The sequence below is a fragment of the Lacerta agilis genome, chromosome 5 (genome assembly GCF_009819535.1).
Source record: "Lacerta agilis isolate rLacAgi1 chromosome 5, rLacAgi1.pri, whole genome shotgun sequence".
In the NCBI taxonomy this organism is placed as follows: Eukaryota; Metazoa; Chordata; class Lepidosauria; order Squamata; family Lacertidae; genus Lacerta; species Lacerta agilis.
In genome coordinates, this window is record NC_046316.1 from 7,472,361 (window position 1) to 7,497,584 (window position 25,224).

At 44.3% G+C, this 25,224-nt stretch overlaps 1 protein-coding gene across 1 annotated transcript; it reads left to right on the top strand.

Annotated features, from left to right (window-relative positions):
* The first annotated feature begins 14,587 nt into the window (after positions 1–14,587).
* On the top strand, positions 14,588–18,990 carry FGF6 (fibroblast growth factor 6). Its single transcript, XM_033148079.1, has 3 exons — positions 14,588–15,182; positions 17,686–17,789; positions 18,713–18,990. The coding sequence occupies exons 1-3, from the start codon at positions 14,660–14,662 to the stop codon at positions 18,887–18,889; spliced, it is 804 nt and encodes a 267-aa protein (XP_033003970.1). The 5' UTR covers positions 14,588–14,659; the 3' UTR covers positions 18,890–18,990.
* The last annotated feature ends 6,234 nt before the right edge of the window (positions 18,991–25,224 follow it).

Sequence of the window (25,224 nt, forward strand, 5' to 3'; positions counted from 1 at the left end):
CTTGACATATGTGTTGATATTTTGTATTGAGTGTAAAGTTGATCTCATTTACATTGTTGACATTTGACATGCTTTGCATTTATTTATTATGTGTGCAAAAATGGCTACAACTTGCTTCATTCATGAGCTTATGTAAGCTGGTGGCTGCTGATGGGAACAGTGGTCTTTAGCATTGTTGTTGTCATTCCCTCCCCCCCCCCCCAAAAAAAAAATTCCTACAACTTACCTGTGGCCAGATACCATTGGCTTTGTGCATTTGACCTGCTCACATTCCCCATCATTGGCCAGGGAAATGCACAATTTTAGAAGAAGAAGAAGAAGAAGAAGAAGAAGAAGAAGAAGAAGAGTTTGGATTTGATATCCCGCTTTTCACTACCCGAAGGAGTCTCAAAGCGGCTAACATTCTCCTTTCCCTTCCTCCCCCACAACAAACACTCTGTGAGGTGAGTGGGGCTGAGAGACTTCAGAGAAGTGTGACTAGCCCAAGGTCACCCAGCAGCTGCATGTGGAGGAGTGGAGACGCGAACCCGGTTCCCCAGATAACGAGTCTACCGCTCTTAACCACTACACCACACTGGAAGCCAAAATATGGGTTACCCAAGGGGAAGGGAATTAGACATAACACTTCTGTTTTCATTTGCAGCCATGTGTATATTGTAGCATCTGGCCTTATTAAGAAGCAAGTTTGGCGAGTCAATTGCAACTTCCTTCCAAGTGGAGTGCTGGCTTAATGGAGCGAGATACTTTTCTATTCCTGCATTATTATTCTTGTTCCGTAATACGTAGTAAAGCATGAAATAGGATACGTAAGCCCTTTAGTAGTATGATATATTTAAACAAAATGAGAGAATCACCTTCCTTGCAGTTAGCAAATGAAAAGTAATGAACATTTCTCACTATCCTAGATTCGTGCCACAAGATTTGTGCGGTGTGGTACAGTTCTGAAGCCTAGGTCACATTGTTTCATACTTTTACTGATCGTTCTTGTAATTGTCACCCATTTCCAGAATGGAATTTTCCTTTCTGAGGTGCAGTGTTTTGGTGTTGGGATAAGATACGACGTATCTGTTCCTCTGCTCTCCCACCACTCCATTCCTCTTGAGAGCCTGTGCACAGAACTGCTGTGGGTGATAAAGCTGTCTTTTCTTTCATCTTAACCTATAATACTAAATAACCTCAAACACTCGGAAGAGCGTGACTCAAATAAACCATGACAAGCATCAATGGCACATGCTGTGGGACAAACACCACCTTTTCCTTGTCTTCAGACTTTGCATCAAATGAATGGATCAGTGTGCAGAATCTAGCAACTTTATTTGTGCGTGGCTTGAAATTAAATTAAATTAAATTTATTATGGTCCCAGACCAGCTTCACATGCCCTACTAAGCGAACCTAAAACACAATAGAATTAAGTTTGAATTAACAATCGAATATAACAGTAAACAATACGAATATGACAGGCATTAGAAATGTGGTTTAGGTCTTAGTCTCTAAACTATTATCTAGAGTTTGCATCTGAGGCCATAGCCTTTGTAATAGCACAGCTTGTTCCCTGAGTTTTATGGCAGCTGCGCAAAATTTGGCCACTCTTGGTGTGATCTCTGCATCCCTATCCTCTATCAGGGATTTTAAGCATTGAGGTTCAGACCCACTTGGAATTTTCTGTATAACAGGGGTGATAAAGTCCGAACGAATATCCTCATAAAAATGACATCGTGGCAAGGCATCAGAGACGGTTTCCAGCTCTATCAGGCCGCAGGGGCAGACTCCCTCCGCTTACGGTTTACCCACATATCTGCCCTGCAATAAGGCAGATGGCAGCACGTTTAAACTAGCAAGGGTGAACGACCGTCTGTAGATATTTGTAATTTTGACAGCTATATTGCTGGGATAAAACCTCTCCCATTGTCTTTGATTGCTGTGTACTTACTCATCTCACTCACATGACACTGAAATTCTACGTCCCAGATTTGTTGGGTGAGTGGCATTGTTTTGCTTCCAAACCAATAGGCACAGGCCCATCCATGCATTTTTAGGTAAATTATGTCATAAAGTTTAGGCCTCCCCACAATTTAAAATGTAACTTATTTAAGTAACAATCCTAAGTTTAACCCAAAGGAGGACCTGCCTTCTCAAGGTAGGGAGCAAAAATTCCAAGCAGGTTGGAGGATCGGTGGGAGTTTGGAGACCCTGGAGAGGAGAAAGGGAAGCAAAATTTAAAGGGTATATGGACCTGCTGCTTATAGAGTAATACCGGTTATGTTCACGAACTGCTCCTTTGACATGAATAAGCACATTTTTCTAAAAGAAAATTTAAAAATTGTCCAGCAGCACCTTCGAGACCAACTAAGTTCTGGGTATAAGCTTTCGTGTGCATGCACACTTCTTCAGATACTCTTTTCTAAAAGAGTAACTCTGCCTCTGTTTTTTAAAGAAATAATACGGGGTCAGCAGACAAGGAAGGACAAGAACCATGTTTCGCATTAGAAAGGGACGATAGGGAAGGATTCTGAGATAGTTACCCCATACAAAATCATCGTATTTGCTGTGTCCATTTAGTTCAGTAGTCCAGCCTGGATCTCCAGGTGACCTTGTATTAATTGCTTAAGTGTTGCCCATTTTTTGCTAATCATCCCTGTTCCTTGCAGACTGCTGCACCCCTTCTCATACCCGATAACAGCATTTTTTGTTGGGGGTGTGTGAAAGGGATTGCAGCAGCAAGGAAATAAGAGAGCCCGGATACATATTTGCTCATATTTGGCTTTCCTCTCTCATTGCAATACACCATCCATTCAAATAGATTCTGCCTCTATAAACATAGGATTTTAGCAATAGTGACCAATGTGTTGTTCATAGACAGATTAGCCTTCTCTCTTTTTTTTAAGCCACCTAAGCTAGTGAACAGGACGCAGGTGGCGCTGTGGGTTAAACCACAGAGCCTAGGGCTTGCCGATCAGAAGGTAGGCGGTTCAAATCCCTGTGACGGGGTGAGCTCCCGTTGCTCAGTCCCTGGTCCTGCCCAGCTAGCAGTTTGAAAGCACGTCAAAGTGCAAGTAGATAAATAGGTACTGCTCCGGCGGGAAGGTAAACGGCATTTCCGTGCGCTGCTCTGGTTCGCCACATGACCCGGAAGCTGTACGTCGGCTCCCTCAGCCAGTAACGCGAGATGAGCGCCGCAACCCCAGAGTCGGACACGACTGGACCTGATGGTCAGGGGTCCTTTAAGCTAGTGGACAGTGAATGCCGTCATAATGGATTGAAAGGCCATTGTTTTTGCCTCGTGAACCTGCTGCAAGTCAACTTAATTGGAATGACCTGAGTTCCACAATTATTATTCTGTAATTGTTTTACAATCTGGATTCTTTTCATCGCTATGTAAGGGGAAAGGATGGGCTGAAGGAAAACAGCTGAGGGTTGCAACTGGGGATGTCAGTTTCGTTTCTGGGCAACCATTTTACAGCTGCTGTGAGTCAAGCTAAAGGTCAGTATAGAGACACTGCAGGAGTAAGTTCCATGCACATTCCAGCTGTGAACACATGGCTGCTGCTTGTCTGTTTCAGAGGAATTTTCAGCATACCCTTGCATGCCTGCCTTGACCTCGCTCCATGCCTTCCGTCTAGTGTGAATCAGGCAGAAGCTATTCTCTAATCTCACGTCAAATAGGCATTCTGCACAGGAGATGCTTTGAATAGCTGCATATCATCATTAGAACGGTGGCTATGAATGGATCTCATTTATCTTTAGCCCAAGGTTTGCATCCTATTTGCAAGGGCCTCGCGGGATCATCAAGCCAAGATCAAGCTTAACAACTCTGGAATATTGAATAATATATGGAATTTGTCGACTTCTAAATATGAGGAATGTTCAGTTCCTTTAAAAAGGAGGGTTGAGCCAAAATTGTCTCACTTTCAGATCATTTTCATGTGTCAAAAAAGCTCCTCCCATTTTTGGCAATTTCCTGCACTTGTTACAAGCATATTCACATTGTTTCCATACTGTTCCCCTTGGGGCCATTTTGTCAAGCGATCATCTGACAGCATATTTCACATTGTGAATGCAGAAACTCCATTTGTACCACATCACATTTATCTATTTAAAATTTTATTCTGCTTTTCTCCCAGATTGAATCATTTAAAATCAAATTAACAGCGCAATAACATACACGGCGGTATACACAGAAATAAGTCGCACTGAGTTTAATGCAACTTTTTCCTGGGTATTTGAGTGCAGGATTTCAGCTGTAAAGGATTAAGTAACTTGTAATAATAATCAACTATGGTTCTAAAACTCAGTACATATTTTTGTTCATGAGTTCTCTAGCTTCCATTTGTTTTGTTTTTTAAGGGTAGGCGCTGTCCCACCCAGGTGAATGAAAGGAAAGGGGTTGGAATATAATTTTGCGAAGCCTTCCTGCCTCTCCTCCTCCATTTAGTCACATGGTCTGTAGTCTCTCCATTCATTGCTCCCTATATAAGTCCATTATAGGCATCATTTCCTTGCAAGGACCCCAGCCCACATTGTTTCAGCCACAGGGTCCGCAGGGATGGAAGTAAAGGTCCCTATTGAGCCCTAGGCTGGTCGTTTGTGCACAATTGTACCATTCATTTTTATGAATAGATCCCTAAAAGATGGACGGTTGAGCAGCTACAAATCTAATCTGTTGAAACACTTAGCTGCTACTGCTTAAGATAATGATCTGTTTGTTTATAATTAGACTTTTTTTTTATATGGCACAAGTTGGAAGTCTCTACAGCTACAAAGGCTTTTGCCAGCTAGAGGACATACTTTTGTAACATCAGTTGATAAAAATAAGACGGTCTTTTTAATAGAACAAGTTACTTGCATTTTATATTTAACCACTGTCAGTACTATTATTTCAAAATACTTTCGAAATCTGATCTTGATCTTGCATATGTTAAGAGCTGTCACAAACAGATGCCGTCGCTCTTTGGCAGGGGTCGGAAACCTTTCCAAGCGGGCACACCAGATCCTGAAGTCCCCCACCCTTGGTAGCCAATTTGGCAGGTGGGCGCTGTGAGGGATCCTATTCCCTCCCCTGTAGATACTTCCCCAACCGTGACTCTCCCTAAGTTTCTCTGCCAACTAGGATGAATCCTTCAGTGTTTATATGGGAGTTGTCTCTGGGGTACCTCAGGGCTCTACGTTTGAAAACCTCTTGCTACCTATGGGATCTCCCTACCAGGGTTCCCAACTACTGCAGTTTGCCTCCCCTTTAGGCAAATAAGTGGCACCCTTGGCTTCACTGTCCAGCCCTCTGTATGACAGGAGAATAAGCAAACGGTTTCCTCTTCCACAGGAAAGCTTTGTTCTCTCCTCTTAGTCAAACCTCTTAAGGTACTGATACACTGCCACAGTCAGCGAACGTTTAAGCACTTTTAACTTTATTAGAAACAAAATAGGAAATTCTTTCCAGTAGCACCTTAGAGACCAACTGAGTTTGTTCTTGGTATGAGCTTTCGTGTGCATGCACACTTCTTCAGATACACCGAAACAGAGTGCATGCACACGAAAGCTCATACCAAGAACAAACTCAGTTGGTCTCTAAGGTGCTACTGGAAATAATTTCCTATTTTGTTTCGACTATGGCAGACCAACACGGCTACCCACCTGTAACTTTAACTTTATTAGTTGCAGTTACAGGTGGGTAGCCGTGTTGGTCTGCCATAGTCAAAACAAAATCGAAAATTCTTTCTAGTAGCACCTTAGAGACCAACTGAGTTTGTTCCTGGTATGAGCTTTCGTGTGCATGCACACTTCTTCAGATAAGAAGACTTTATTTAACTTTATTAGGTAACTTGAAAACATGGATGTCTCGGGTTATTACTGGTACAAATCTTCTCATGTAAGTCAGCTTTGTTATAATATTTCCTGCATCCCTTTAGCAATGGTAATGACCTTTACTCGCATTCCCCAAAGCCTAACCTCTCATTTTCTCTCTCTAATCCTCCACCCCCAACTGCCAAACCCCCAACTGCCTTTTAACGGTTGTTCCCCCTCCTTTTAGAATGCCAACTAGCTCCGCCTCCCAGGGAACACCTACCTAACATGGGAGTGATAGGTTAACCCATGATGAACCAGGCATTATTCCGCCACAGGCGCTCCCCACCTGTTAATCACCTGACATCACGATGACATCAGGCAGCCCATTTTTCCTTTGCAGCGCTTTTCTAGACTAATTCAAATCTGATTTCTCAACTCGGGCGTACTAGCTTTTAACGAATTATTCCCATTTCTTTGGCTGTGTAGGAGCTTAAAAAAAAAAAAACCCAATCCAAACAGGAAGGAATAATAGCAAGGGTTGGGAGAAACACTGGATTCCCTATGCTCAATTGGATCTACTTCATAGGGAATTCTAGGTGTGTCAATCTGAGGCAGCTGCGGAGGAAGACAAGAAGGATTTCCAAGGGATCTCCTTATTACAATGCCAAATTTGCCTGTGCTCAGTGTAAAAGGATTTCCAGCGCATGTACTTGGCGTAATGTCCAGCTGCTGCTTCCTTTAGTGCACCTTGCACAATGGTTTGCATACAGAATAAACTTTAATAGGATATAGCTTTAACCCACAGAGCACATGAAAAGGCAGACTCTAGAATTGCACAGTGCACAGTTAACAGCTGTGTTGATGGGCACAGAGACATTTCTTTCCTTAGTGCACCACTTCTGTGCACCAAGTGGGTTGATGGCTAAAGGTAAAGGGACTCTCCAAAGATTCTAGTTCCCCAAAACCTCTGCAGTCTCTCTCCTGCCACTCAGGCGTTATTAATGCATTTCCCGGACTGAGAGGCTTCCTCAATATTTCTGCCCATCTTCTCTGCTTAAGGTAAAGGTAAAGGGACCCCTGACCATTACGTCCTGTCGGGTCCGACTCTGGGGTTGCGGCGCTCATCTCGCTTTACTGGCCGAGGGAGCCGGCGTACAGCTTCCGGGTCATGTGGCCAGCATGACTAAGCCGCTTCTGGGGAACCAGAGCAGCGCACGGAAACGCCGTTTACCTTCCCGCCAGAGCGGTTCCTATTTATCTACTTGCACTTTGACGTGCTTTCGAATTGCTAGGTGGGCAGGAGCTGGGACCGAGCAACGGGAGCTCACCCCATTGCGGGGATTCGAACCACCGACCTTCTGATCAGCAAGCCCTCGGCTCTGTGGTTTAACCCACAGCGCCACTACACAGCACTGTTGTTGTTGTTGTTGTTCAGTCGTTCAGTCGTGTCCGACTCTTCGTGACCCCATGGACCAGAGCACGCCAGGCACGCCTATCCTCCACTGCCTCCCGCAGTCTGGCCAAACTCATGCCAGTAGCTTCGAGAATACTGTCCAACCATCTCATCCTTTGTCGTCCCCTTCTCCTTGTGCCCTCCATCTTTCCCAACATCAGGGTCTTTTCCAGGGAGTCTTCTCTTCTCATGAGGTGGCCAAAGTACTGGAGCCTCAACTTCAGGATCTGTCCTTCTAGTGAGCACTCAGGGCCGATTTCCTTGAGAATGGATAGGTTTGATCTTCTTGCAGTCCATGGGACTCTCAAGAGTCTCCTCCAGCACCATAATTCAAAAGCATCAATTCTTCGGCGATCAGCCTTCTTGATGGTCCAGCTCTCACTTCCGTACATTACTACTGGGAAAACCATAGCTTTAACTATACGGACCTTTGTTGGCAAGGTGATGTCTTTGCTTTTTAAGATGCTGTCTAGGTTTGTCATTGCTTTTCTCCCAAGAAGCAGGCGTCTTCTAATTTCGTGACTGCTGTCACCATCTGCAGTGATCATGGAACCCAAGAAAGTGAAATCTCTCACTGCCTCCATTTCTTCCCCTTCTATCTGCCAGGAGGTGATGGGACCAGTGGCCATGATCTTAGTTTTTTTGATGTTGAGCTTCAGACCATATTTTGCGCTTTCCTCTTTCACCCTCATTAAAAGGTTCTTCAATTCCTCCTCACTTTCTGCCATCAAGGTTGTATCATCAGCATATCTGAGGTTGTTGATATTTTTTCCGGCAATCTTAATTCCGGTTTTGGATTCATCCAGCCCAGCCTTTCGCATGATGAATTCTGCATATAAGTTAAATAAGCAGGGAGACAATATACAGCCTTGTCGTACTCCTTTCCCAATTTTGAACCAATCAGTTATTCCATATCCAGTTCTAACTGTAGCTTCTTGTCCCACATACAGATTTCTCAGGAGACGGATGAGGTGATCAGGCACTCCCATTTCTTTAAGAGCTTTCCATAGTTTGCTGTGGTCGACACAGTCAAATGCTTTTGCGTAGTCAATGAAGCAGAAGTAGATGTTTTTCTGGAACTCTCTAGCTTTCTCCATAATCCAGCGCATGTTTGCAATTTGGTCTCTGGTTCCTCTGCCCCTTCGAAATCCAGCTTGCACGTCTGGGAGTTCTCGGTCCACGTACTGCTTAAGCCTGCCTTGTAGAATTTTAAGCATAACCTTGCTAGCGTGTGAAATGAGTGCAATTGTGCGGTAGTTAGAGCATTCTTTGGCACTGCCCTTCTTTGGGATTGGGATGTAAATTGATCTTCTCCAATCCTCTGGCCACTGCTGAGTTTTCCAAACTTGTTGGCATATTGAGTGTAGCACCTTAACAGCATCATCTTTTAGGATTTTAAATAGTTCAGCTGGGATATCATCACTTCCACTGGCCTTGTTGTTAGCAAGGCTTTCTAAGGCCCATTTGACTTCACTCTCCAGGATGTCTGGCTCAAGGTCAGCAACCACACTACCTGGGGTGTATGAGACCTCTATATCTTTCTGGTATAGTTCCTCTGTGTATTCTTGCCACCTCTTCTTGATGTCTTCTGCTTCTGTTAGGTCCTTTCCACTTTTGTCCTTAATTGTGGTAATCTTTGTACGAAATGTTCCTTTCATATCTCCAATTTTCTTGAACAGATCTCTGGTTTTTCCCATTCTGTTATTTTCCTCTATTTCTTGGCATTGCTCATTTAGAAAGGCCCTCTTGTCTCTCCTTGCTATTCTTTGGAAATCTGCATTCAATTTCCTGTATCTTTCACTATCTCCCTCGCATTTTGCTTGCCTTCTCTCCCCCGCTATTTTTAAGGCCTCATTGGACAGCCACTTTGCTTTCTTGCATTTCTTTTTCATTGGGATGGTTTTCGTTGCTGCCTCCTGTATAATGTTACGAGCCTCCATCCACAGTTCTTCAGGCACTCTATCCACCAAATCTAAGTCCTTAAACCTGTTTTTCACTCCAACTGTGTATTCATAAGGAATTTGATTTAGATTGTATCTTACTGGCCCAGTGGTTTTTCTTACTTTCTTCAGTTTAAGCTGGAATTTTGCTATAAGAAGCTGATGATCAGAGCCACAGTCAGCTCCAGGTCTTGTTTTTGCTGAGTGTATAGAGCTTCTCCATCTTTGGCTGCAGAGAATATAGTCAATCTGATTTCGATGTTGCCCATCTGGTGATGTCCATGTGTAGAGTCGTCTCTTGTGTTGTTGGAAAAGAGTGTTTGTGATGACCAGCTTGTTCTCTTGACAGAACTCTATTAGCCTTTGCCCTGCTTCATTTTGAACTCCAAGGCCAAACTTGCCAGTTGTTCCTTTTATCTCTTGACTCCCTACTTTAGCACTAGGGCAATGTAAAATAGGAAGTACGTGTTCCATCCAGTCCTCAGACTTTGCAGCCAGAATCCTGTTTGAAGATGGAGTGCTTTGCAATAATGAAACATGAAGGTGAGCTCTGCATCAGTTCGCTTGTTTGCCTACCAAGCAAGCTGGTTGGTAGGTTTTATACCAATTAAAAAAATAAAACCATCCCTCTCTCCTGCTCTTGGATCTGTCTGATCTCTCTCCATGGTTTCTGCCTGAAAATGGCTGCCGTCAACCAACAAAGCACAAACAAGTAAGGCAAATACTCTGTATGGATATCTGAATCAGCTGAGGGGCTGTCTTTGGGGGATTTGGTTGACGGATGGAGTTTGATTGGTGAATGGAGACCTCAGAAATCGGTGTCCATCTCCTCAGGAGGGATGGGGGTGGGGTGGCAGTCAAAACAGTTACAAGTAGGTAGCCGTGTTGGTCTGCCATAGTCAAAACAAAATAAAAAATAAAAAAAATTCCTTCCAGTAGCACCTTAGAGGCCAACTAAGTTTGTTCTTGGTATGAGCTTTCGTGTGCATGCACACTTCTTCAGATACACTGAAACAGAAGTCACCAGACCCTTATATATAGTGAGAGATGTACTCAGATGCCAACTTTGTTGCCACATACACCCGGACAACACCATTACTGGCCCCAACAACATCAAACATACCATCTCAGGACTATTTAATTGCTCATCTTCTAACATTGTGTATGCAATAAATGCCAACAGTGCCCTTCAGCTCTCTATGTTGGACAAACAGGCCAAACCCTACGCCAAAGGATAAATGGACATAAATCTGATATCAGGAATCACAAGACAGAGAAACCAGTAGGAGAACACTTCAATCTCCCAGGACATTCTATACAAGATCTCAAAGTAGCTGTCTTATTACAAAGGAATTTCAGAAACAGACTGGAAAGAGAAGTTGCTGAATTGCAACTCATTACCACACTTAAAACCATGGAGAGACCTGGTCTGAACAAAGACATTGGATTCTTATCTCATTATACATGACAGCCATCTCACCCCTTGTTTTTTCCTGTAAGACCAATTGCAGTCGTTGACAGTCGTCAACAGGTTTTCCACACCCATCAGCCAATCCCCCATTCCCACCACCCTTCTGAGTAATACCCCTCCCCACTCTCTCACTATATATAAGGGTCTGGTGACTTCTGTTTCAGTGTATCTGAAGAAGTGTGCATGCACACGAAAGCTCATACCAAGAACAAACTTAGTTGGTCTCTAAGGTGCTACTGGAAGGGGGAATTTTTTTTTTTGTTTAGTCAAAACAAGAACAGTCAAAACAACTTCTAGTATCCACTAAGCTACTTGCTCAGAATCCATTTACACTACAGTGACTAACACTCAGCCTTAATACAGGTAGGTAGCCATGTTGGTCTGCCATAGTCAAAACAAAATAAAATAAAAAATTCCTTCCAGTTGTACCTTAGAGACCAACTTAAGTCTTCCTCCTTGCTAACTGAAACTCAATCCCTCTCAGCAGAGATTTATGCCCATCCTCCCGGCTTTGCTCTTTGAAACTGAAAACTAACCTTTTCACAAATCACCATACTGAGCCAAGATCATACAAAGTTAACACAATGCAAATAGTAACGTGATCAAAAGACAAACTGATACAGAACAGTATCGAGTGACCTGGAATACTTACTTGCATCCTGTAGCTTTGGAACTGTTAAATTTTGTGTTCCACATAACTAGCAAGGAACTGACTGCAGATTGTTTTGAGCTGGAGCGGAGTATCAGAGCAACAGAGAGCCAGGCACTCGATATTTGGGAAGAAATCAGAACCCCTGCCTTCCGCAACCAAGTTGACACCTTCTTGCATCGTATCAAGACTGCTATATGGCAGGGTGCAGTTATGTAATCCTATGAGCTGTACCGGAAAAAAGGTCTCACTCCCCCATCCTTATAATATTTCATCCTTTCCTCAGGCTTGTCTTGATGTAATGGTGTGAGGTTGCAAAACCGGCTGTTCAGGAAAGTACAGTTACCATGCAGAAATGCTTCTTTGGTGATACCTGTGTAAATGTGGATTATTCCCTTTAATTGTTCTGTCCTCATGTGCATTGATTAGTCCTTTCTTAAAAGTTTTTGTGGCATATTAAATATCTTCATAAGTTAGGGTTGGTTGTCATATTTCAGAAAGCTTTTTAAGGCAAAGTTGTTGATCCTTTTTTTCGAGGTTTCTCCCCAGAAATTGAGCTTTCCCTCCAGAAATTGCCAAAAACGGCACTTCCGATATGGGTTGCCATACGGCCGAATCCTGGGTATGTCTGCAAAAATTCTGGACATATGGCAGCCCTATATTCATTGCATTGCATTTCAATCTGATATATCTCATATTAGCCCATAAGTCATGCAAACCAGACAAAAAACATTGGGACTCAATTTGACAGATGATAGACAGACAGACAGACAGACAGACAGAAGATAGAAATAATCCCTTTGCTTTCAGCCAACATAATGTTTGATTTATAAGTGACAAAGAATAATTCAAAACATTGTTCTGTTTCCAAATGCAATATGTAATTCAAATATTTTATAGGGCAAGACAACCTCAAAGCACTAATACGGTTTAGTGATATTATATGGGGGCTTCAAAATTGATTAAATGAATGAATATTGTGGGACACATTTGTTATGCATATTGTTGTTTTATAGGCTCCTGAAACCCCCAATTCAGTCGCTGAGTTGCTACTCTCGAGCTCCTCCTATACTGCCATAGAAACAGAAACATTGGTTCAAACCATCTTGGATGCCATCTTGAAATCTAGCCTGTTCTGTTGAGAAATCAGCTTAGGAACAGTGATTTTCAGCATGGGGGTCTCATTATGCTGGACAAGCAATTTACCCCAAAAAATATATGAAAAATGCTTATTAAAAGGCCATAGATTTGTCAAAACATGGGAGAAGAAGAATGTTTTATCTTGTATTTTTATGCTATGAACCACCCTGAGATCTTCCACCCCTAGTTATCTCCCGCTTGGACTACTGCAATGCGCTCTATGTGGGGCTACCTTTGAAGGTGACCCGGAAACTGCAATTAATCCAGAATGCGGCAGCTAGACTGGTGACTGGGAGTGGCTGCCAGGACCACATAACACCGGTCCTGAGAGATCTACATTGGCTCCCAGTACGTTTCCGAGCACAATTCAAAGTGTTGGTGCTGACCTTTAAAGTCCTGAACGGCCTCGGTCCTGTATACCTGAAGGAGCGTCTCCACCCCCATCATTCAGGCCGGACACTGAGATCCAGCGCCGAGGGCCTTCTGGCGGTTCCCTCACTGCGAGAAGCAAAGCTACAGGGAACCAGGCAGAGGGCCTTCTTCTCGGTAGTGGCGCCCGCCCTGTGGAACGCCCTCCCATCAGTGGTCAAGGGAATAAACAACTACCTGACATTCAGAAAAAACCTGAAGGCAGCCCTGTTTAGGGAAGTTTTTAATCCGTGATATTTTAAATGTATTTTAATATTTGATGGAAGCCGCCCAGAGTGGCTGGGGAGACCCAGCCAGATGGGCGGGGTACAAATAAAAATAAAAATAAAAATTGTTGTTGTTGTTGTTGTTATTTACAAATTCAATAAATAATAATGTTTTTGCCTGGCACCGAAAGATATGTAACAAAGGCTTCAATTGAGAGTCCTGAGGAGAGCATTCCACTAACAGGGGGCCACCACAGAAAAGGCCCTTTCTTGTGTTGCCTCTCGAGATTCACCTGCTGTAACAATGGAGTCCAGTCCTGGTAATGCAAGTGATTTTATCCTCAAAATGCTTTGCAAACGAAACAGCAAGCTACCATCAATCCCTCCACCTCCAGGCCAGACTGTAAGAGGCCCCTAACTCCCTTAAAAGCTCTGCCGGATGGGATATTGAGGATGCAAAGTATGCTTTCTTTACTGTCCTCACTGCCACTAGTGAAGCCCTTGGCAGTGTTCTATTGCATTCGTCTGGAGTTTTCTCCACTTGTGTTTGAGCCGTCTCCCAGATTGTTTCCTTGCCCTAAACTCTGGATCATACCAGGGAGCCAAGGGGGCTCCACAAAGTGGGAGAAGGCACTCAGGGGCAATGGGGTCAACAGCCCAAGCCATTCGGATGTTCCAGAGGCTGGCCAGGGCTTTGACAGGACCATCAGTCATATCAGTCAGGAAATCCCCAAGTGCTGTCTGGAAACCCATTGGAGTTTCCAATTATTATCATCCTATTAGCTCTCCTGCCTCTACAGATGGGAAAAGGTGCTGAAAGCCTAAACCTCAGCAGGAACGCCCGTCTGTGAAGCTCCCTGGGCGGCCTTGGGCGAGCCACTGTCACCCTATGCCTCAAGGTTGATGATTTTGATTAGCTAAGCAGAGAAGATGGGACGCGGGTGGCGCTGTGGGTTAAACCACAGAGCCTAGAGCTTGCTGATAAGAAGGTCGGTGGTTCAAATCTGCACGATGGGGTGAGCTCCCATTGCTCGGTCCCAGCTCTTGCCCACCTAGCAGTTCGAAAGCACGTCAAAGTGCAAGTAGATAAATAGGTACCGCTCCGGCGGGAAGGTAAACGACGTTTCCGTGCGCTGCTCTGGTTCCCCAGAAGCAGCTTAGTCATGCTGGCCACATGTCCCAGAAGCTGTACACCGGCTCCCTCGGCCAGTAAAGCGAGATGAGCGCCGCAACCCCAGAGTCGGACACGACTGGACCTAACGGTCAGGGGTCCCTTTACCTTTACCTTAAGCAGAGAAGATGGGCAGAAATATTGAGGAAGCCTCTCAGTCCGGGAAATGCATTAATAACGCCTGAGTGGCAGGAGAGAGACAGCAGAGGTTTTGGGGGACTAGAATCTTTGGAGGGCTACACCCCACTTTGCTCAACAGAGGAGCTTCCGCTGGGATTAAGGGTTACACGGATTTAACCCTTAGGCAGAACATTGATGCCAGATGGATACTGCAGGGTGGGGGGTCTCCCTTTTAACATGACGATAGATCAATCAAATATAGAACGCTGCCGACTGGAGAGCAGGAAGCATTCAAAACATGGTCCCCAACAGGCTTCTCGTTCTCTCCCTGACCCAACTGCTCTTGGGCTTTAATTTCATGTCCAAAATCTCCCTCTGCTTTCCAAAAATAAGCCACTGCCACCATGCTGAAAGGAGAAAAACAAGAAGGGTGGTATTTTTAGGGCCATTAATTCTGACCACGTGCCCAGGAGGTGAACGGATGGCTATTGCACAAAGGCTTCTCATCACTATGTCCTACGAAGCCAGCATCCACTTGACGTTCCCTGCCTTTGTTCTCCTGGGCTTTCTGGCTGAGATTATCTTTTCATACCCAGTTGTCGTCAGAACAAATGGCACCCTGTTGGACAGAGGATGGGAGTCTATCTTATCCAGGTCCCTTGCTGGAATGTCAGGGGAGAAATCTGAAGTCAACTGGGAGACTGACTATTTGCTAGGAATCAAGAGGCAGCGGAGGCTTTACTGCAACGTGGGCATTGGGTTTCATCTCCAGATATTTCCAGATGGACAGATAAGTGGTATTCATGCTGAAAACCAATACAGTGAGTTGCAAACTGCATCACAATGCGAAATGGTGGGAAATGATACCACATTTTTACTTGATTTCTAACACCCTACCTAGAACCTGAAAGCTACTGCTTATTATTATTATTAGTACTTAAGTACTTCTGTGGCCTTTTTAAACGTTTCAGGATCAATCGGCACCCAAAACCTCCAGGCTGAAACATGTCCAGAATACTTGGACAAAATTAGATACCAACTTATTTTTAGTTGGTTTGACTTTACAGCCTTGAAAAAGCAAAGAGGTCGGGATCTTTCTCTCCCCCTATGTTTTTAATATGCTCTTCCTGCTTCCCCCGTGCCTCCCCTTTTTTGCAGGTAGATGAACTTGCCAGCCCTGTATGTACATGATGTTTGAGAAAAGTTGAGAAATCTGAAAAGACTGCTTTCGTGGCGATAATATAGGTTGTTGGTTTTAACCCAGAAAATTAAAAGACTGCTTTGAAAAATAATGCCAACAATTGGTTGCAATTTATAGAAAATAACTTAATCATTCATTATTATTTTTGATCTACATTGTGGAGATCACAGTTCAGAGGGATCACTGTAAATGGGCTGGAATTCGAGGAGCTGAGTGGGAATTATATTTATGGTTGTTGTTTTTTAAATGCATTGCTGCAAGTTCTGAGCTTGCTAAACATGCAGAGAAGGTGGGGCTTGCTGGCTCTGAACCAGCAACTACATTATGACAGCATCGCCACAGATAAAGAGAGGGATATTTGTGCATTAAAGCACCTATTATCACACCAAGAAATCACTACGTAAGCCTTCCATTTCGTTCCTCCTGCTTGATACAGTATGTATATGTTCTGGGACAATATGTCCTGTATCAGATGTGCTGCTAGATTGAGGAAGAATCATTTCCTTCTTTCTTTTAACAAATTAGGAATGTAAAAAAAAAAAAAGTCTTTTATCTCACAATGGATCTGATTGCAGTAGCAGGAAACCTGCCACTCAAACACATTGAGCAGCGTTTACTGTCTGGACAGATGGCTTGGGTGAGGGAATGGAAGGAAAACCAGTGTCCTAGCGGTCCGGATGCCTGTGCGCCTTTGTGTACTAGAGATACAATGCACACACATGGGAGAGCTTTTTTACATCTAGAGACCCGGAAGAAGGGGCAGAAGCCTAAAGAACTTGTACGTTTATGTACACGCGGACATTTTTTAAAATGTTGCCGAAAAGGCAATACACCGTCACAAAGGAGGAAACAGTGTCTAGTTATGGACAGAAAATAGTCTGCGAACAAGCAAAACAGGATATCACACACCAACTGGGCTGGGATTTTGGGGGGGAGGGGGTTACACTGGTGCCCAGCTTCAGTTATTGAATTACTCCATTGATTTCTATGGGCAACTCTCACTTCCATCCCTGGGAATGTTTAAGAATAGTTTCTCAGTGAGAACCAGGAAATTACCTAGCTGGACAATGAGATTGCACAAACACACTCTCTCTCGCTCCCTCCCTGTCTCTCCCTCTCCCTCGCCTCTCTCTCTCTTTCTCTCTTCTTCTCCTTTCCAGCCATTCTGTTCCATTCCCTCTCTTCCCAAATTTTCAGCCTCCTCTCCCGATAATCGTAGAATTATAGAGTCGGAAGGGACCCCAAGGGTCATTTAGCCCACCCCCTGCAATGCATGAATAGGAGGCGGTTAGCATTCTGTTAGCTACAGGAGTAGGCAACCTAAGGCCCGGAGGCCGGATGCAGCCCAATCGCCTTCTCAATCCGGCCCACGGACGGTCCGGGAATCAGCGTGTTTTTACATGAGTAGAATGTGTGCTTTTATTTAAAATGCATCTCTGGGTTGTTTGTGGGGCGTAGGAATTTGTTCATTCATTCCAAAATATAATCCGGCCCCCCACAAGGTCTGAGGGACAGTGGACCGGCCCACGGCTGAAAAACGTTGCTGACCCCTGTGTTAGCACTATTCATGCTCAGTCTTCAGTGTGTTGTTTTGGGGTGGGGTCTCTTCTGAGTGGAATTGCCCTAGAATTAAAATAGGATGGTGATTTAGTGCACAGTCCAGCCACATTTAAACATATGTGTGTTCCTTTGATTAAGAATTAAGCTTAAGCCTCCCCCTTGAAATCAATGAGAAATAAAGGTGCTTAACTGTTGGGTTCTAAATTCACAGTGCAATCCTATATATGTCTACTCAGAAGGAAGCTCCATTGCTTTCAGTAGGACTTGCTTTCTCAGGTAAGTGTGCAGAGGATTGCAGACACAAATGATTTAATTTCTCATCTAACTGATTACTCACTTATAAAAGGCATATCAACTAAAATGCATTCATTTGTGTACCAGCCTATTTCTGATTTTTAAAATTTGGTTTCTTCAGATGAAGAATCTGTTGCACAAAAGTCATTGTTTTCTATTAAATTTTGTATAACTTTTTTAAAAATAGGGGTTTCTATATTTAATAACGTTCCTTCAGCAGCTATAAAAAAGCGGTATTCGATCTCCATTGCATCTGTCTGCTTCTTTAGGTCTCTTGGAAATATCAACAGTAGAGAGAGGTGTGGTTAGTCTGTTTGGTGTCAAAAGTGCACTCTTCATTGCAATGAACAGCAAAGGGAGATTATATGGCACGGTGAGTATTCTTACAATCTGGTTTTCAGTCAAGGAAATGCTAATGCGTTGCTATGCGTTTTACTGAGAAATCTTGAATATTTTCACCTTTGAAAAAGTATCAGTTCCTGTCAAGATCTGCATTCATTGGATTCCAATCGCAGATGCGATTTCCGGCGTCGCAGACATGTGCGGATGCCATTTCCAGCACCACTCGGCGAGTCCCCGTGCTGCGCTGCGGGAGACTTGCCGAGCGGGCGGCTTGTGGGCCTGTTAAACGGCCTCCGTGAGCCGCATCCGGCCCATGGGCCGGAGGTCGCCGCCCCCTGTAGCAGACCATAAGCTTAACATGAGTCAACAGTGTGACACAGCAATAAAAAAAAAGCAAATGCTATACTTCTGCATCAACAGAAGTACAGCGTTCAAATCAAGGGAAGCAATAGTACCATTCTATTCTGCCTTGGAAAGAACACACCTGGACTCCTGTGTCCAGTTCTGGGCGCCAGAATGTCATTTTTGCTATTTCTACCTTCTCCTGTTTGTAAGGAGTATTTTCAGGAGTGTAGCAATAAAGGCATGGACCACAGGAACTGGCTGTTTTACCTTTCTCTCTCACCCACACCCACACCCATTTATTTAATTGATGTAAACATTCCCATCGATTCATCTATCTACCTACCTGTATTTAATGTATACACCTTGAAACAATATGAAGCAATACAGATTAAAGGTGCTAGATTATTGTATTTTAACATTCTGTTGGAAGCCGCCCAGAGTGGCTGGGGAAACCCAGCCAGGTGGGCGGGGTATAAATAAATAAATCATTATTATTATTATTATTATTATTATTATTCCAAAAATGAAGGGAACAGCACAGGCAACACGCAATGGTGAATGTGAGCAGATGTTGTAATCACACTGCGTTTCTTTCTTCTCTCTATTCAGGCAACTTTTCAAGACGAATGTAAATTCAAAGAAACTCTCCTTCCCAACAACTACAATGCCTATGAATCAGCCATGTACAAAAGCTTTTACATAGGACTCAGCAAACACGGGAGAGCGAAAAGAGGAGGCAGAGCCTCTCTTGTTCAGACTGTCACACACTTTTTGCCCAGATTATGAAGAAAGACCAGAGTAAAATGCATTTAAAACTGCCCTATTTCAATTTGCACATGAGAATCATCTCCCAGGTAAAGAATATATATTCACTCGTTTGTTACTATATATATATATGCATATATAGGTCAAATCATTTGTACAGGATCCATTACACTAATTTTTCTACACCGATTTCAAAACAACTCCTCTCGAGATTGGAATTTTTTATCCAAAAGTTACTACTTTGTCTAATTTTGTCAATGGTGATTTTTTTTTTTTCATTTACACGAAGCAAAAAAAAAAAAAAAAAAAGCAAATCAGTGGTGTAGCTGCAGAACTGGGGTCTAGCTGAGTTTGGATACTTGCCACAAATACTGCTCTTTCAGTGTGACTTCAACAGAAAACAAACATATCTGAGATTTTTATTAGTGTGATGAATCGTTTTTCAGTTACTTCCCACTTCAATCATTTGCATACAATCTTCTCATAGATCAAGCTCATTATATTATTAGGTTTCCAAATTGTGTTATCAGGAACCCTGGAGTTTATTGGACCCAGGGGCGTTGCTGGGGGGGGGGGCAGGCGGTAGGGGCGGTACTCCCCAGGTAACAGGGGAGGGGGGGTGACAAGCGACGGTCCCTCCCGCCACTCCCACGCGCCGCCGCTCCCTCCGTCACCCCGGGAGCAGCAGCGCACGGACGAGCGAGCACCCCGTCCGTGCAGCGCTTCTGCTCCCGGGGTGACTGGTGGTGCGTGGGGAGTGGTGGGAGGGGCCGCCGCTTGTCACCCCCACGTGCCGCCGCTCGCTCCGTCGCCCCAGGAGCAGCAGCCCCACGAGCCGCTTTTTCACTCTGCGGCTTAAAAGGGGGCTGCGGAAGCGGCGGCGGCCCGCCGGTGGAGTGCGCCTGCGCGACATTTCGCGCAGGCGCACTCCGCCGTGACGTCACAATGTGACGTCACAACGCCCCGGGTAGCGCGGAGCCTTCCTCCGCCAGTGACCGGACCTTTATGAGGGATTTCTTAAAGGGTAGACTTGCTATGTTTGCTGAGTGTGCTGTAGGGCACAGGAAGTTCGCACATGGCAGTGGTGAGGATCAATGTGGTGTTCAGAGACCCGGGGACTCTTAGAAATAAGAACTTGATTTAGGCTGAACTTTGCAGAAGAACTGGTTTATTGTTAGGTTTGCCATATTTCAAAAAGTAAAAAACCAGGACAACCCCGAAAGTTGTTGAGCTTATTTTAGGAAAACCCAAATGCCGTTGAGCTTTTTTTTCAGACAAGATCTTGAACTTGCCTAAGATCCAGGGCAAAGCACCACCTTTCAGAAATCCCCCCCGGATGTCAATTTCGCCTTTGAAATCCCGGACGTATGGCAGCCCTGTTTATTATGGAGTTCAGATGCATGCAGGCTGGTGTTCTTCCTTGCAAAATTCCCCTTGCCGTGTCCATCTATTGTATGTACGTCAAGGCTGTGTTCGCACTCAGTTTCCTTTGCACTCACTGTTTCCAGTGTCAAGTTTTTAATCTGTGCTTAGCGTAAGCGTTCTGAAATCCCGGTGTGGGTCTACCATAATGGCCCTTCTGTGGTGGGTGTGCCTGGCTGTTAACCAGAAGGTTGGTGGTTCGAGCCCCCAGGGATGGCTCTAGGCAGGATTGCAGACTGGATGACAATTGGGGTCCCCTCCAACTCTACAGTTTTAGGATTCTATAAACATAACATTAAAAACTTAGTTTTCTGCAGGGCTGCCAACTTGAACGAAATATTGTGGGGGCCCAGGTAAGCCCCACCCTGCACAATCGATCACATGACGCAATGCACGTGCACCATTTGAATGGAAACGCCCATCAGCTTTGTGCTCAAATATTTTATTGTGGGGGGCCAGTTCCCTGTAATAACTGAGTTGGACACGCCCTGTCGTATGGCTTAATGGTGGATTTCAGGAATCGCTTGTAATGTGGATCCATTTGGCTCTGTGCCTTGGATCTATGCTTTTGCACCACGGCAGTGCCGAAAAACATTGGAACTGTCCGGTTTTGTTTTGTTTTTTACAATCTGTCCATGGAGACAGAGGAGAGATGTGATTTGATGTTGGGTGAACATGTAAAAATACTGAGCGGTATCAAGAGGATTTATTCTACGAGATCGGATATGTGTGCATGAGTGCACTCTTCCTGACTCTTGACACAGTCCACTTCTTCCCCCTGCCCCAGTCTCCCATGATACCTCCTAGTCCTCGCTTCCCTCTTGGTCACTCCAGGTTAAATCCAGCTTTTGTGGTCCCAATCCGAGTCCTTAAAAGAACTCTGCTGGGGACGCCTTCAGCACAAGCATTTCCACTTGCTCGTCGGAACAGTCTCCCCTCTCCTCAGTCCATCTGTTGTTCTGGGGGTTCTCTAGACCCCTAGAGCCAGATGGGGGGCCCAAGGGAGGAAGAGGGTGATTCTGTTTTGACTTGTGGGGTGCTGGCTCTCACCTGCTTAGTTGAATCCAGCCCACGGAGCTGAAACACTGAAGCGGGGAAGAACCTAACTCTTCCAGCCTCCTCCTTCTCAAGTCGTAGTGGTGGTAAGCTACCCTCATCACTTCTTAACAAAGGGGATGTTGAGCGGGGAATGGGGACTCTCAGAGGCTTCACAGGCACCAGATGAAGTCCTCAAGGGCAGCAATGCACCCACAGGTGCCCCCTGGCTCCCCCAGATCTAATCCTTGGTCCGGGGGGACAATTTTGGGAGGCAGGCCGACATACTCTAGTTATGCATTCACCAAAATGAGGCCGCCATACATGCTTACCAGTGAGTAAGTCCCACGCAGAGGCGTAGGAAGGTCAGGTGGAACCCAGTGCAGAAAATTTCTTGTCACCCCCCCATTGATTAAACCCCCCCCCCCCCCGAAAAAAATGGTTTTACGTTATTTCATATTTTCTTACAAAGGAATAATAACAAGTAGAAATAATAATAAACTTTTATCTATGTCCCGCCCTCCCCGGCCGAAGTCGGGCTCAGGGTGGCTAACATCAGATACATAACACTGGTATAAAATCAAACAATAATTAAATCACCTCCTAAAAACATCTCAAAATCAAATTAAAGTCTAATTAGATGGCTTTCCACAGGGTTAGGGTTGGGAACAGTAAGTGCTCCGCTGAACTGAAATTTCAGCCTTCAAGACATAGGAAAACAGCCAAGTAAACAGCTACTTTGGTGGAGGAGGGTCAAGATATTAACCGATATGCATGAAATTTCATATTTTTGGATATTTGTTGGAACACATACTGACAGAAGCAGATAAATGATACACCGTGCCACTTGCACTGTTAATTCCTTTCAGCATCAGAATATTAGCCTGCAGCATATAATTGATAACATGTATAAAACTAATATACACAGACAATTGTTTTTCAGACTTTCTACTTTGTGAGCATACATTATTAGCCATTGCATTTGCTGCTGAGGAATCAGTGCATGTTGCAGAAGATTCTGGGGCATTATGTAGCTTGCTAAAAATCCCAGACGCAGTCATCTTATTTTAAGCCATTGGGTGAAATACGTTTTACTTTGAAGACATGTAGAGGCTACTCAACTTTACTCATCTGTTTATATAACCTTTCTCCAGAATGCCAGGCATGCCACATCCTTTTAAAAAGTATTTTAAGATACCCTAAGTCAATAGACACTATAAATATCTATGACCAGAAGCCTTGAGATACCTGAGTAGAGGGGGGGGGGGCCTTCCTAAATTTGAAACATCATTTACAGTCCAATCCTAACCACGTCCACTCGGAAGTAAGTCCTACTGAATTCAAGGGGTCTTACTCTCAGGTATACGGAATGTAAAGCTATAATCTGTTATCAGAACACGAGGGACTGAATCATATGTCCAAGGGAGAGGTTTGTTCTGTCTCATCTGCAACCAAGAGCAAAACTAGTCTTTTCTTTTTAAAAATTGCTTTTATTGTCATTTTAAAAAACCAAAAGGAAGAAGAGACAACCAGAGAGTCACTCTATACAATTCAGAAAGAGAAAATGATAAAACTCACTATAGAAACACCAGAAGTTACAGACTACCAAGAAATATCAAAATGAGAAGGAAGCTCAGGGTGGCCTCCTGTCAAAATCCCCCTTCATCAACAAAGCAGAGAAAGGGGTGCCAGATCTCCATTGAGTTGACAGAGTTGGTACCCCACCACTCAGTTTTCCTGCATTCTTTTGCCAATTTCTTGCCAAGGGCCAATTGCCATAGCCCATTATACCAGTATTTCAGGTGAAAGGTATCCAGTTATTCCCCCATTTATGGCGCTGGCACAAACAGTTTTGCCACAGGGGGGGTTGTAACATCTGGGATCCGCCAGCCCTGCTCGGAAAATGGAAAGGAGTGCCAATATCAGTTCTGGGATAATCACTTGCTTAGTTACTTACCCAATTATCCCAAATATATTAAGCCGGAACACCTACACTTTTTTGCAGTCTCACCATAGGTTTCACATCCAGCAAAGTGAGCAAGGTGAACGCTTAGCTCTATGAATCACGCATACAAAAGAGGCGACCTGAGCTACATGGAAGCAGCATAGGATGGATTAGTGCTGTCTCACTTTAGTACAGTGGTAGCTCTGGGTAAGGGACCCAGGTGGCGCTGTGGGTTAAACCACAGAGCCTAGGGCTTGCAGATCAGAAGGTCAGCGGTTCGAATCCCTGCGACAGGGTGAGCTCCCGTTGCTCAGTCCCAGCTCCTGCCCACCTAGCAGTTCGAAAGCACGTCAATGTGCAAGTAGATAAATAGGTACCGCTCTGGCGGGAAGGTAAACAGCGTTTCCGTGTGCTGCTCTGGTTCGCCAGAAACCGGCTTTGTCATGCTGGCCACATGACCCGGGAGCTGTCTGCGGACAAACGCCGGCTCCCTTGGCCTATAGAGCGAGATGAGCGCCGCAACCCCAGAGTCAGACACGACTGGACCTAATGGTCAGGGGTCCCTTTACCCTTTACCTTTTACCTCTGGTTAAGTACTTAATTCGTTCTGGAGGTCCGTTCTTAACCTGAAACTGTTCTTAACCTGAAGCACCACTTTAGCTAATGGGACCTCCTGCTGCCGCTGCACCGCCATAGCACAATTTCTGTTCTTATCCTGAAGCAAAGTTCTTAACCTGAAGCATTATTTCTGGGTTAGCGGAGTCTGTAACCTGAAGCGTATATAACATACGCTTACATATGCTTCAGGTTACATACTCACAGGCTACTACGCTTGTATATGTTGCCTTCTATCAGTCTTCAATGAGTCCATGCAGAATCTGCAAGCTTGCCAAGTATACATAGATTTATTAATTTTTTTAAACCTTTGTTGCATTTGTATATCCTGAAAGGAATTCAGACATTTACAGTCGTACCTTGGTTTTTGAACAGCTTAGTTCTTGAACGTTTTGGCTACAGAACGTCGCAAACCCAGAAGTGACCGTTCCGGTTTGCGAACTATTTTTGGAAGCCGAACGTCCGACGGGGCTTCCATGGTTTCCGATTGGCTGCAGGAGCTTCAGAAGCCGCGTTTTGGTTTTTGAATGTTTTGGAAGGTCTGACTGTATTTATTTCAACCCAGGCATGTCCGGCCCCTGCGACAGTTTATTTCAATCCTAAAAAAAGCTCAACAACTTTGGGGGGAAATCCAAAAAGAAGCTCAACTCCCAAAAAAGCTCAACACGCATGTTCACTTCGTCAATTCTGGCCCTCTTTGAAAAAAGTTTGGACACCCCTGCTTTAACCTCCTATCCCTGTAAAGCTGTCTACACTGGGATAAAATGACTTGAATTATCAAGCTGTGGCCAGGAAAATACTTTCTGAGACTTCAAGGTGATATGGTGGAAGAATTGTTGCATGGAGCACACATACCATTTTAATTAATGTGTGTCCTGCAGGGAACAGCAGCTCTTACTGCTTTTGAGTCTCTGAATACTAATCATGTACCCGGTAGCTTGGAAAGGAAGCTGATGACAAAATTGTAAATCCATCCATTTTTATCATGCAGATCCACAATTAACGCCATCTGAAAATTTGTCTCCTAGATTTGCTTAGATGTGTAAATCAACCCACATTATCATTATATGAACAAGCTATTTACAAAGGGTTCTCTGTAGGTAGTTGCTTCTGCATCACATATTTAACTAGGATTTCTGATCTGTTCTACGTTTATCTCAAATGTCTCTGAGTGTGAAGCTTTTTGGCCTAGCCTCTTGAACACTGGAAGATCCTATATCTCTCACCATCTATGTCCTTCTCAGTGAGGCAGACTTGAGAGGCTCGGATCTATCTTGCATTTATTGCATAGTCAGTTGGTAAACTTATTGTTTCTGGTGAATTTAGAAGAAATTCAGAC